Source organism: Melanaphis sacchari, unplaced genomic scaffold, assembly GCF_002803265.2.
Source record: "Melanaphis sacchari strain LSU unplaced genomic scaffold, SCAv2.0 Contig48_pilon_pilon, whole genome shotgun sequence".
NCBI classification, from domain to species: Eukaryota; Metazoa; Arthropoda; class Insecta; order Hemiptera; family Aphididae; genus Melanaphis; species Melanaphis sacchari.
The window spans coordinates 1,770,285-1,785,075 of NW_020271327.1; the positions used below are offsets into that span (position 1 = coordinate 1,770,285).

The 14,791-nt window shown below is 23.0% G+C and overlaps 1 protein-coding gene across 1 annotated transcript; it reads left to right on the forward strand.

Moving 5' to 3' along the window:
* Positions 1-149: 149 nt before the first annotated feature.
* LOC112598434 lies at positions 150-6,572 on the forward strand. Its single transcript, XM_025344897.1, has 10 exons — positions 150-204; positions 3,044-3,138; positions 3,201-3,312; positions 3,378-3,505; positions 3,570-3,775; positions 4,078-4,234; positions 4,796-4,934; positions 5,049-5,295; positions 5,365-5,556; positions 6,397-6,572. The coding sequence occupies exons 1-10, from the start codon at positions 150-152 to the stop codon at positions 6,503-6,505; spliced, it is 1,440 nt and encodes a 479-aa protein (XP_025200682.1). The 3' UTR covers positions 6,506-6,572.
* The last annotated feature ends 8,219 nt before the right edge of the window (positions 6,573-14,791 follow it).

Here is a 14,791-nt window from a genome sequence, read left to right on the forward strand (position 1 = left end):
CCTGTACAACACAGTTCAGCGACAGTACCCAAGCAAGTCGGTCACTGGTAGAATAAAGAATATTGCTTTCGAAAAATGACGTAAATATTTGTGTTTTATTTATTTTTTTATTTTTTCGTGATCTCGTAAACCAAAACTACAACGTAGGAATGGATTCTGCATTTAAAGTGATCGCAGTGACTGCATTTTACGTTTTCCCAATCGGTAAGTGTATATTTTATTAAATTATTTAAATAACAATGTTATTAGTCGTAATATTGAACTGAATACAGGTTATTTAAAAAACTGCAATTATTTATGAAGCAGATACTCGTGTCTATCTCGTATGCATATATTTTATGCATTACCACCTACATAGAGTTTATTAATAATTTTGCAAAGCCGGATATAATAGGATTATATATTGTATAACTTAAGTTTTAAAAAGCATAATTTTATTAATTTTATTAAATTTAAGTTTATATTAACTATATGCACTACAGGTTAAAATAATATTAGTGAATAATTTTAAGTACAATTTTTCTTTATCTATATATATATATGGATATTTATTAATATATTATACATTTTATGTACTTACTGTCTGTAATTTAATTATTTTTGATCAAAAACTAAATAAGCATGCTGATCATAATATTTCATTTAAACTACGGGCTTAATATTTTAATAATAGTTATATAAGCACGCATTTTTTAAATATTATAAGTGTAATGTCATGGTCATAAACGAAAGTCTGGATTTTTCAGTTAAATAACAAATTAATGTGTATTTAAAGTGTAAACCATTAAATTATATTTATGTTGAACATACCTAACTATTTAAAAATTTATTCTTTTAAAGAAATTTTAAATCAACATGAAACAAACTGAAAATATAAATGGGGTATACCTTTTTTTCTTGTCTTAATTAAAAAAATAATTTCAACTATTTTGAAATATTATTATTGTAGTATGATTCTAAAACTGAATAAACATTTATAAAATATGACATGTATTTCATTGAACTACATCAACTACATAATATCGTTGGCTTTTAAAATGTTCGACAGTTATACCAACATCAAACTTATAATTGATGAAGTTTAAAGTTGAAAAATAAATTAAATTATATTTATAAGCAATGGCATTTTTATATGAACAGATGAAATAAATTGAGATAAATCATTATTTAAATTGCAATTTATCTATTATTTTTAGTTCCCGGTGAATAAATTATAGACATATTTAAAACAATCCAGACATAAATTTTCAAAACGGAGACCGGATGTAGAATTATTAATTCACATATCGGTGCCAAATACTGAAATACTAGTGTATTAATATTATATGCTATCAATCATCGTATTCGTTACATGATTCTGAGCAACGTTCGATTAAATTTAAAAAACACCGTTAATTGATATATTTTTCATAGTTTTTGATGGTTTGGAAAAATACTGTCAAAATCATAAGGTAACTTAATCCACGTGTCAATTAATTTGTAACAACAAATAGATAGAGAGATGTCTGAAAAATGTAAGAAAAAATAAAATAAAATGTTTTTATAAGTCCAATGAATATTACTCTCTTTACTGGAATTATTAAATTATAAATTATTCGATGTTTAAGAAATAAATATTTGTTTAATATGCATTAAAAAGTCACTTACTTTAAATTAGTTACTATCAATTATTTTATATTAGGAGAAATTGGTTGTAAATCTTAACAAGCTTACAATTGGTAAAAGTGAAATCAGTGAAACCGATTTCAAATAACAATAATTAGTGATAATTTATAAATGCTGGAAAATATAAAACATGATCATCAAATAAATATTTTAGTATTTTTATACATACGTATGCGCACAGGTTTTATATAAAAAAAACAATGATTTATTCATTTTCAAAGCTGAAAATTTCAAACATTATTGTATTGAAATTAATATTCGGCCTTACTGTGAAAGCGTAACATTTCAATTCATCTTTTTAAATGTCGATTATGTGTATATACACATGGTCTACTATCACTTCCCACAATACCTTCTCACACATCGTTATGTAATTATTATTCTTGAAGGATAATAATAATAAAAAAAACGTATGTGGAGTTTTTAATAATTATAATATAATATTATGCTAAGGTCGCTAAAGAACGTTGAACTTTATTAGACATTCTCAGGACATGCTGCACAAATTTAATTTAGATTAGCTCTACTATTCCTGCAATAAATTGTAACTTGATTGTTTAATTATAAAGAAATATAGAATAGAATTCGAGCACATATTTATAGATAACTGTACCTATAGATCTATAGCTAATCCAAATGTTTGCATAGTTTTGATTTTAATATTATATTATATGTTGTATTTCTGAATAATAATGATTTATTTTTAACAAATTTACAATAAAAGTTAAGTACATAAAACGACAAACCTAGCATTAAATTATGTAAAGTTTTTACTCGAGAAATTTATATTTCTATAATAATTATACATAAATCGATTTTAATTTATGACTCACAATTGTTTTATACCGCCTGAATGTATTAAAATTAATATGGTCACAAACTCACAAATAACCATTACCTGTATTTATTGCTTTTGTGATTTCACATCGAATTTAATAAAAATATAATATTTAAATTAATTCCTAGAAAAGATGCTTAACTAAATTTTTATTTGAGACTAATGCAAATTGTTTACCTTGATCGGTTTTTATTTTATCATAATATCATAACAGGTTTATTTTAATTATTTTTGATAAGTTTTCTTTTTACGTTTATAAATCTAAAACTGTATATTATTTTGAACTTATTTATCTTCATATTTTTTATTCTAATACAAAAAATATTGTGAACGAAAATAACCTTGGAACTTATTACAAACCTATAAAATATTTATCATAATTTTAAAATAATTATTAAATACCATAATGTTATGTAATTTTTCGTATTTAAATAGGTACAAAAATACGACAATAAGACATTAATACTTAATAAATACTTTATACCCTTATATGTTATAATAATTATATAATATAATTAATATTTTGAAATTTATTTTTAGTGTTATGTGAAACTACCGGAGAAACTTTTGTTTGCCCTGAAGTCGGTGGAAATGGAAACTATGCTGATCCAGCCACATGTCGTCGATTTTATCAGGTATTTTTAACATTTGATTGTACTAATGTCTATATATTTTTTAAACTCAATAACATTTTCAGTGTGTAGATAATTTTCCATACTTAAATCGTTGTCCTGCTGGTTTATACTTTGATGATGTTAACAAATTATGTACATTTAAAAATGAAGCCCGATGTGGACCTCTTCCTACAAGTAAGGTTTTATTCATATTAGGTAGCATTTATTACATTACTAACATATATCATGATTTGATTTAGCTGAAGCTCCAAGTACAGAGAATCCTATTGATTTAGCTCAAAAATGTGATACAAGTCAATGCACATTACCTTATTGTTTTTGCTCCAGAGACGGAACCATCATACCTGGAGGCTTAGATCCAAAAGAGGTATATCTTTTTCTATAATAAAATCATATTTTGATTTCGTTTGTATTCTCTAAAATGTTTTCAGACACCTCAAATGATATTGTTGACATTTGACGGAGCATTGAATCAAAATAATTATGATCACTATCAAAAAGTATTTTCCCACAACAAGAAAAATCCTAATGGATGTCTCATAAAAGGTACATTCTTCATATCGCACGAATATTGTGACTATAATATGGTACAAGAATTCGCACACAAAGGCCATGAGATTGGTGTTGAAACTGTGTCGTAAGTATATATAAATATATAATATATAATATACTTCAATAAAGTTATACGGAGTTTAAAACACTTCGAGATAAAATAAAGATCATAATAATAATAATAATATTTTACAATAGTTTTATAATTAAATAAAACAATGAATAACAATAAATTCACTTTTTATGCTTACTTTTTTTTTTAAATTCTTATTCTACTGTTTTTGTGATTTAAAATCAATATTCTAATAATGAATATTATAAGAATAATTAGAATATAATATTTATATTAAAAAAAAAATTCATTTATATTAAATTATGTATTTGTAGATTACAAAAAGGCCTACATGATAAAGGATATGAAGAGTGGGTTGCCGAAATGATTGGAATGAGAGAGATTCTAGTTAACTTTGCAAATTTAACCAAAGGAGATATAGTTGGCATGAGAGCACCATTCCTGAAGCCTGGTAGAAACACACAATACGAGGTTTTTAATATTTTGTATTATATACAATTAGGTACTTTAGCAATAGATAAAAGATAAAATATATTATTTGATCTTTTATAATATTTCATATATTATCTTTAAATATATTTTCTTTTTTTAATATATATTCAATCATGGTAATTCTTCAATAAATTTGAGAAACTTTTAGTTGACATATATTTTTTTATCACATCTAAAATTATATACACTTTTATATAATATATAATTTTTATTTTATTTTTTATTAATCAATGTATAATATACCATTTTTGTCTTATAACATTGTTATTATAAATTATATGTGTATTTAAAAAAAAAAAATTCTCATTAATATTACCAATTTTACTTATTCTATAATGATTATATTTGTTTCAAATTTTTGATGAATTACTCTTAAATCGCTATTAAATTATAATACAATAATTAAGTATTAACTTTTTTTTTTACTGAAAATCGATTTTCCTTTCCCTTTAATAGAATATATTAATATTTTTAACTTAATTTCTAAATGTTCAAATCTTTGTTTCAAAACAATAATGAAGTTAATTAATTTATTTCTAGGTAATCGAAGACTATGGGTTCGTCTATGATAGTTCAATCGGTATACCTCCGTCTAGAGTACCAATATGGCCATATTCTTTAGATTATAAGATTCCACATGAATGCAAGTCTGGAACATGCCCAACCAAATCATTTAAAGGTTAATTTATAGAAAAAAAAATATTAAAAAGTATAATCTATTTAAGTTTGATCATTTCGTTCTTTTGTAATTAATGTAAATTTTAATGTTACATTTTTTAAATAATAATTACAGGTACGTGGGAAGTTCCTTTGAACGCCCATTACGTGGCGACTTACGAAGGCGGTCACTGTCCGTATTTAGATCAATGCGTATTGCATAGTCATGATGCTAATGAAGTGTTCGAATGGCTTCGTGAAGATTTCGAACGGTATTATTCGCAAAATCGGGCGCCTTACATGATGCCTTTCCACACCAACTGGTTCCAAATTAAAGAACTTGAAGATGGACTACATAAGTTCATTGATTGGGCAAATAAACAGTAATTAATATTTATAATTGTAAGAGTTGATAAAAAACTTTATTAAATAAAATAAAATTTTCAATTTAGGCCGGACGTATGGTTTGTCACAACCACACAAGCATTAACGTGGATGACTGATCCAAAGACCACAAAAGATTTGTCTGGATTTGAACCATGGATGTGTGATAAACCCGATCAATTACCTGCACCGCCTTGTAATTTGCCGAATAAATGTCCTTTATCATTTAAACACCCTGAAACCAATATATCCGGAACAAGGTAATTTATTATAGTCTGTATATATTATGTAACCGGCTAAGTAGAAAACTAAGCTGTTTATAAAATGTTCAAGCAATGTATTTTTTTTAAATAGAATATCTAATGTAAGTAGGTAATGTAATTATAATCATTAATCGCATATGAACCGAGCATCTTAAACAATGACCAAAATCTAGGGAGCAATATAAATATAAAGTTATATTCGAATTTAATTTATAAATTACTAAATTCTAAAGAAAAAAATAATTTCATACATAATATACAAATGTTGAATTAAAAATTAAAAAAAAAAAAAAATTAAATTTATTTTGCTGCTACATTGATCACTTCCATAATATTTTGACACAAAAAAATCATCTAGCAGCATTATACTTCGTTTATAATATTAAATCATTTTTAATTATATACATGATATAATATTCCGTTGAAGATATTAAAGAAGGTATCTTCAATATTAATTTAAATTTTCGGTCAAGAATAGATTATTGAATACTTGTATAAAAATTTTTTTATTCTACACAATCATAATATGTGTAATTTATATACTTAAATACTAAGTAGTTAAGTAACTAAAACGAAAGTATCAGATAAAAAATTTTTTTGTTTTAGAAATTTAGAAATGTAAAAATAAAGAATATCATAAATAAATGCCAATTATCATTTAATGCATTATTTACAATTATTCTTATTTTGGTAATAATGAGTTATAAATTATAAATTATTTTATAAATTAATATATTTTTTAAACTTAAATAAAAGTAAGTATCAAAATAAAATTTTTTATAGTGTCTAAAAAAAAAAAAATAAATAAATCATTAATATATAATATGATGATTTCAGGTATTTATCAACGTGTAAGGAATGTCCAAGGAAATATCCATGGCTCGGTGATTCAAAAGGAACTGGTGTTGCTGGAGCCGATGTGTACTCTCCAGATAACAGAAAATAGTTAAATAATTATTTTTTACTTTGTAAACCAAAAATATTTATTATTTTCTTTTTTTCATTTTTCATTTTCAATTAATTTAATGTTTATGTTAAATTCTGTTTAAATTATTTAATAAACACATATTTAATGTTTCAGAAATTATTTTAATGAATTTTAAAGACTTCCAGCATTTTATAAATGGTACAATACAGGTTTTTGTAACAATAATGAGAATTTTACGAATAAATATTATAAATCATAGAATAACATGATTATATAGTTTATTTTGTCCTAAAATAATGTAATAATTATTTTCAATAAAGTTGCAAACCAAAAATGTTTTTTTATTATTTAATCATATATTTCTAATATTGAAATATTCTATTATTATTTACTCGTATATTATAATTGATTTAGTTAAGTGAAATCTGAAAGAAATTATATGCTGATACCTGTCTAATTAGTAATTATACTTACAATAATTTACTTATAAATATATAGCTAGTCCAAACTAAATTACATTATATACTTTAAAACTAAATTTAATTTAGTTGACCTCAAAATATGTCCAAACGATGAAACTGCTACATTTTTTTGCAAACTGTACTTCCACGCAACACTTTAATACAATTCCAACCAGCCTTTCAGTTATTTAGTTTCAAATTCACCTACCTAAACAAAACAGATACCTCAAATTGGTTTTGTGACCTAACACACGAATATTTTAATAATTTAAAGTAATGTATGGTAGTCTCAACCGTGTGACTTCTTTTGTTATATTTTGGTGTCTCTTATTAAGTTACTTATAGTCCATTATTTTAATTTATTGAAATTTAAGTACTTGAGTAAATTAAAATTTTTCAAAATAAATATTTTTATTTTTAAAACCTAATCTTTGCACACGAGGAGTATTGATTGAAATATTAAATAACATCATCATTCACCGTATTTATTTCACGATATAAGATATCTACACAACTAAATTATGTTATGAGTTTATGACTATTTCATAAACCGTGGTCATGACCATTAGAACTTCTTCGTGGCCATGATTTATATCATATTTATATCAATAATAACACGTTTAATCGTTGCGCGGTGTGTCGGTAAATGGATTTATATCATACGCTCAACGCAGAATAGCTTTAATATCAACACACAGATGGCGCACACAGTTGCAAAATGAAAATTAATAAAGTATATTGTAATTTATTCCGAGTTCTGGTCAATTTTTATTTCAATGGCGCCTCAGAGTCTTACTCATTACTCAGTACTCATCATTTATCAACACTCTAACCTAATAGTAATATCTTACGCAGTACGCTCTAGGTACTAAATATTAATTATTATTTTAATAATAGTATTATGCATGGCGTAGGTAATATGGGGATTGGGTGGTTCGAACACCTCTCGAAATTAAAGATAAAACTGAATAAATAATTTATATTTAATTTTAATGTTCTATAGTATTAATACAGACCTAGACCAAAACCCCTCCGAAAATATTTTCTACCTACGATTATGGTATTATACTTATATTTATAACAGGTGGCTGATTATGTCTGGCGCACAAGTAAATTAGTTATATTGCGTTATAATTGTATTAGTTACATAATTGAAGTTTGTTAATAATCAAACGCAAAATTCAAGGGATTAATATTTTAAAATGTAAATACCACCGTGATCTATGGGCAGGTTGTGGATCTGTTGAGATTTAAATTTTTAAGTATGACAGGGGCAAGAGCTGTGGGACACTTATACGTATAAATTTATAATAGATATCTACTATGGATTTACTTATACAGTTATACATATATTTATAAGTAACAGATACCTAAACTGACCTAATTTTTATATAAAATAATATTATTATTTTATTAAACAGAGATAATATTTTTGAGAATTAATCTATATTCCGTTTATTATAATAAGTATGTTTCTTAACTGTAATATTTTTGCAAAATTAAAATGTATTATTTATAATAATAAATATAATTTATTACGTTTTGATGTTAAGTGTACATTAAGTTTATATGTATAATTAATAGTTATAACTTATAATCAACACTTGAAAATAAAGTATGAAAAAATTATTTATAAAGATATATCTAGTTATGAAATATAAACTATAAGACAATCTACATAAAACTTAAAAAATATTAATATTGACACTATGAATGATAATTAAATTTTTTTTTATTAATTATTGATAGAACATAGGTATAATAATATACATATTAATGTTATATTTATTTTTCATAATAGTTATTATAGTTAATGTAAGTAACCAACCTATTTGTACACACAAGTTAATCAATATAAAATCCCTCAATAAAACCAAACTATATACGAGCACAATAAACAGTACAATATTTAAATTTAAATTTATCTATTGTAACGATTTTCGATACAAGTTTTGTATACTAGCAAACGATGTTGAATATATTTTTCTTCCATGATACTCATCGGTCATGCACTCTTATGTCTCTATGTGCACCCAATTTTCCGTCATTTGGAAATAGTTAAAAGATGTTTTTTTATCGTAATTATCTATCATGTTAAATAAAAGGTTATGATTTATAATTAATCTGCTAACGAAGAATCAATCATAGACATTTATAACTGGATGGTTAAAATATTAAACGTTTTGATAAACTTGAACACAGGTGAATACAATTTTAAATTTTATTTAAATTACATTTTAAACTGAAATATAAAAATGTTTTTGATATTTTCAAAACATATTTAGGTATATAGTTAATTCGTAATTTGATGCTAGGGATATACACAATGTATTTCATCAATAATGAAGGTATTCCTGAGAAAAAATTAAAATATTTACCAAAACCAGAAATTGAGTCAAAATTAGAGATCGAACCAAAATTCGACATTGAATCACAACCAGAGCTATCTACGTCTATTAATGATAAAACAACACATCAATCGGAATTAATTTCCAATGATAATAAAGCTGGGAAACGAGTGTATGGTCGAGCAAGGGCAAATTTGAGCTTCAGCTCATTTTATATCTTCTGTGAAGATTTTCGTAAACAGCTTAATTACTTATATCCCCATAAAAGCGAAACTTATCATAAAACTATGTAAGTATTCACAACAGAAATAGCTTTTAACATTATAAATATTACATATTTTATATTATTCTATCGATTATGGTGGTATTAAAATAGAAGTTTTGCCTATGTTAATTATTTTCAGTTACTTACTTATTAATTTATTATTTATTTATGAATAATCTAATAATAAGCATTATTAATTTAAAACAATATCGTACATTTCATTCGTAATGATAACAGTTTTTAATAAATATACGTAATTAGGTTAGGACCTATAAATATTATTAATTATCGTGTATGAATGAAATTAGATGAATTAGATAAGTACAATAAGTAATCAGTATTCAAAAGTAACTACAGTTTAAATTAATTACAAATTACAATATGTTTAAATTTCTGTACAACAATAGTTTATTCATATGATTCTATATTTCTATAATATTATAAGTTATAACTATCATAAATCAAGAGAATTCTATATTAGTACCTATATTACATATATGTATATCTATTATCATACATTAGAAACCCGAAGATCGATACTTGCATGATTGTTAGAAATCATATTGTTATAGTAAAATAAATAAGTAGGTAAAAGAACGTATTTAAAATAAAGATTTCATTCAATACCTATAATTATTTTTTTGATAATGTAGAACGTTATCATGACATGAGAACTACAATAATTTTCTGTTTTTTTTTTCCTTAATGTTATGTTTGATATCTTTTCATTTTACTATTGAATATTTCGTATAAGTAGCCAGAATATTCCAAAATAGTTATTTTTTCATGTAATATAATATATTTAACCACGGATTACCATTTTCCTCTTCAAAATCCTAGTCACACGATTTATCGTAAAATTAATGTTATAAAAGTTGTTTCTAAAAGGAAACTTTGATACAAGTTTAATAAAAACACTACCCAAATTTCAAATAAACTATAAGATATTAAAAATAAAAGTAAAATTAAGACGATTTGTGCAGTTTGCGTAGTTGAACAACAAGTGTCTAGTATAAAATGATGATAAATAAACATAATAGTCGATTAATAATGCACCACTATAATAAATGTGTTAATATTGTTGATGACATTTAGAAGAGGGTTGACTTCGAAAACTGTAAAAACAATTTAACCTTTAAGTAATAAAACTGATGGGTTATTATAATATACTAAAATTAATTTTCATAAACTATGAAGTAGATTTGAAAGATTAAATGTAAATTGTAGTTGAAAACTGTTTTTATCGCATTTTAATTCATATTTTACATTTATAACAACAAAATAAATGTAAGTGTAAGCATTTAACATTATTCTGATTATTCGTTAAAATTCATTAGAAAAATACCCATAATCTTTGTAACTTTATTACAAATCAATAACTAGTCACATTATTGCCATAATAAATTAAAATTAGTAGAAAAATTAAAAAAAAAATTATTCCAATAATAATAATATTCAAATAAAAATATTATCATTCACAAATACGCTTAGAATATACTTATTTATCAGTTTCTGATTAATCTAAACTAATTCTTACCTATCTAATTATATCACAAACTATTAGAAATTAATATGCAAAATTAAAAATAATTATTATTTATTAACTAATTGAATTTTTGTCAAAAAAAAAATAAAAAAATAAGTACCTAGTCAAATATTTGATTACGCGATAATTAGGTTAATAATTCAACACATTGAGTTATTATAAATAACAAAAATTATTACATTCAAAATTTTTCCAATTGTTGATTCAAATAGTATTTAATATTTATACACTCTATTTATGATAATATTGTATTCGATTTCTATAAAAGTGATTAATGACCTTATTTACCACAGATGAAAATTATCATTCTACTGTATGTTGGTATTGATTTATAAGTTATAAGTGTTATAACACTTAGAACTTTTTAAATTGATAACTCATTAACTTAATAATAATAATAATTATACATATGAGTAGAATCAGAATGTTTATAATCTTAAAAGCACTAAAAATGCATGTAAATATGCCCAGTAAATATCAAAATATTCCTTTAAAAAAAATAAATGTCATTTTAAAATTTTATTACTAATCAAAAATTTATTCTAAATTAATATACAACATTTTATAACATTAAACTTAAATACAAATATACAAAAATATGAGCTGTTAAAATTTTAATAAATCATTAAAAATCTTTAATTTTGCAAAAATATGCAAGTTAAAATTGAATGTACCTATCTAATTCTATATCATACAAAACGAATTTATTACAGGATCTGCATTATGCTTGACTAAAGAAAAAATATGCAGAAGTCATAAACATCCAAACTCTATACTTATGAATTATTATATAATATTTTACTAATTAATAATATTTGAAATTATATGATTTTGTGAAAAATAACCTAGTTCAAGTTAAACATAGGTTCAGAATACAATATTACAAATAGGCAAAAAATAACTTCTAATTTATAGTTATAAAAATATATTAGAAAATATCTTTAAAAATAAAGATTGATATACAATCTACATTCAGAATAGTTTGTCATACACATATAATGATTTTTCATTTAATTCAAATTTGATATGTAGCTATTATGTCCATTACAATTTACAGTGACCTATTAAATAATGATCAACAAAGTTAACTCCAAATATACTATGTAGCTTAGCGGATTCTTAAGTTTTTCTAATATAAAATTGTAATACTCTTACAATGCTATATTAAACAATAATAACAAAATTAAAATTTTGTTAAGTGAATTTTTGATGGGCTTTATTAATATTTTTAAAATAAATTTCAATACTAATAACTATAAATAATGATTAATATTATTATTATTAATAATTTCTTTGTACTATTTTAAACTTGTTAGACTCAACTATATGTGGAAAAATTTAAATATCAGAGACAAACATAAATATTATGAAACTGCAACTAAAGCTCGCACGATGTACAATCTACCAGAACTTCCATATCATGCAGGTAATAGTTTAAATTGTTACGACTTACGAGTTAAAAGTGTATTACTGATATATTTGTTATTATAGATAATATCGTAGTTAATAAAACTGCTTTAAATATCATAAATAGTTTATAATATAATTTTATAACAAAATAATGTAATATTAAATAATATATTAATGTTGGTAATTAATATTAAATGTTAAAAAAAGTTAAAAATCTTACCACTATTTTAATATTTAAATAAATACCTTCTAAAAAAAAATAATGTTACCATAATTTTATAAAATAGATATTAAAATTAAATTTATAATTGTTATAAAAGTATCACAATACACTTTTCTTTTAATATATAAATTATATAATAAATAACTACCTTGATCGGTCTTGAGATTCTTATCTGATTTAAAAATATATAATTCAGTATTACATATCAATTTAAAATATTGACAATATAGGTAATTGTTTAAATTATAAATTTCAACTAAGTTAACCATAATGTGTTATTCTACATTGTTGCATTCTTTATTGAAGGAAACCAATTCAATATAGGTAATCTAAATTATTAGACGTATAATTTATATTGTGAGAGAGGAAGAAAAAAATACATCTCTCTATCTTCTGATAATACTCCTAGTTTTATAGTTTTATCATATATTTTTATTTTTTATGGTCAATAACGATATTTTATATTGTGTTAACGAACTTAAGAATAGCTTACGAATGAGCATTTTGTTCAATGTCCAACCAATTCTCATACTGCAGGATTTACAAAAACCATTGTGCAACACACTTACACACCTTCTCCTAATTATACTTGTTACAACTTTAGAACTTCATAAACACGTTTGTCAGCAGATTTCAATATTATATACCCAGTTTAATAAAAAACACAATTTAATAATATGTTTAAATATCTTGTGATGAAACACATCATAAGATGTATTTACAGTTTTTATTTTTAAAATTAAAAATATTATTACAATAATTTATAATGCTTTATAATTTGAATTATGAGCAGATTTTAAAAAGAATTCAAATACTATTGTAAATATTATTCTTTTATTATAATATTTTTTTTATTATTATAATTATTATTATGCTTATTTAAGCTTGAAAACTGACGAGACAACTTGACCGGAATACGTTTTTATAAGTTTACATGTTCATTGATTTTTTTAACTACATCACATTGTTATACGCGTGTAAGGTCAAACTAAGATGTACGTAATATGTTCACGTATGAAAATATACATTGCGTATCAATGTGATAATTAATTTTTCAACTAAAACATTATTTTAATTACAATATAGTCTGTATTGTATAACTATAATATGTTGTCTAGATTGTGTTATATAAGATTTAGTATCTATATGGATAATACTTATTGTAAAATATATTAAATTCAAGTGTAGCAAAAAAAAAAAAATTAGCGATTAAAATTTTAAAATGGAAGATTATGTTTAATATTTAAATAATTTAAATCTTAAAATGTATAAACCATAAATCATTAAATATCAAAAGACTATCTAAACACAGAAATCAATTTTCATATCAACATTAAAATATGATTAGCCACTGAATCTAATTTATCATTTGAAAACTTAGGAATTATGATATGATATCATTCTAACAATATTCAGTTCTTAATTTTTATTAGATAATAGTATACTATAGGTTAGGCTTCTAAATATCTTATATAGTTATACATTGATATTTAATTTGCAATATAGATAAGCTTAACAACTAACTGATAAATTATTTTCATTTAAATTATTTATGAATTTTTCATCAATGTTTCAAGTAATTTCTATAAGTATGTAATTACCTATATTCTCACCTTTTTTCTTATAATTTTGATATCTGCCATATGAGCGATTATAGGTGCTTTATGTTCAGTGGCGTTATAATTAGTTATTATGATTATAAAAAAAAATTATAATAGTATATAAATAAATTCTTATACAGGCTATTCGCTCGTATGTATATGTATGTATATTTCGTATAAATTGCTTAAACGAAGTATAAAACAGTGTATCAAGAATACACTTGATTATTTAATGATGCTAAGGGCGCAACTAAAAAAGTAAAATAAAATATGCTTATATATGTAATAATTAATACCAATAATGTAAAACTAAAAATACTTAAAATAAGTGTAAAGTAGTTATATTATATAATAATAAATCATAAATATAGTGAAATTTTAGGCTATTCAAGATAGATTATCATTTGATAATACACAATATAAAAATATATTTAGTATCAAATATTACAA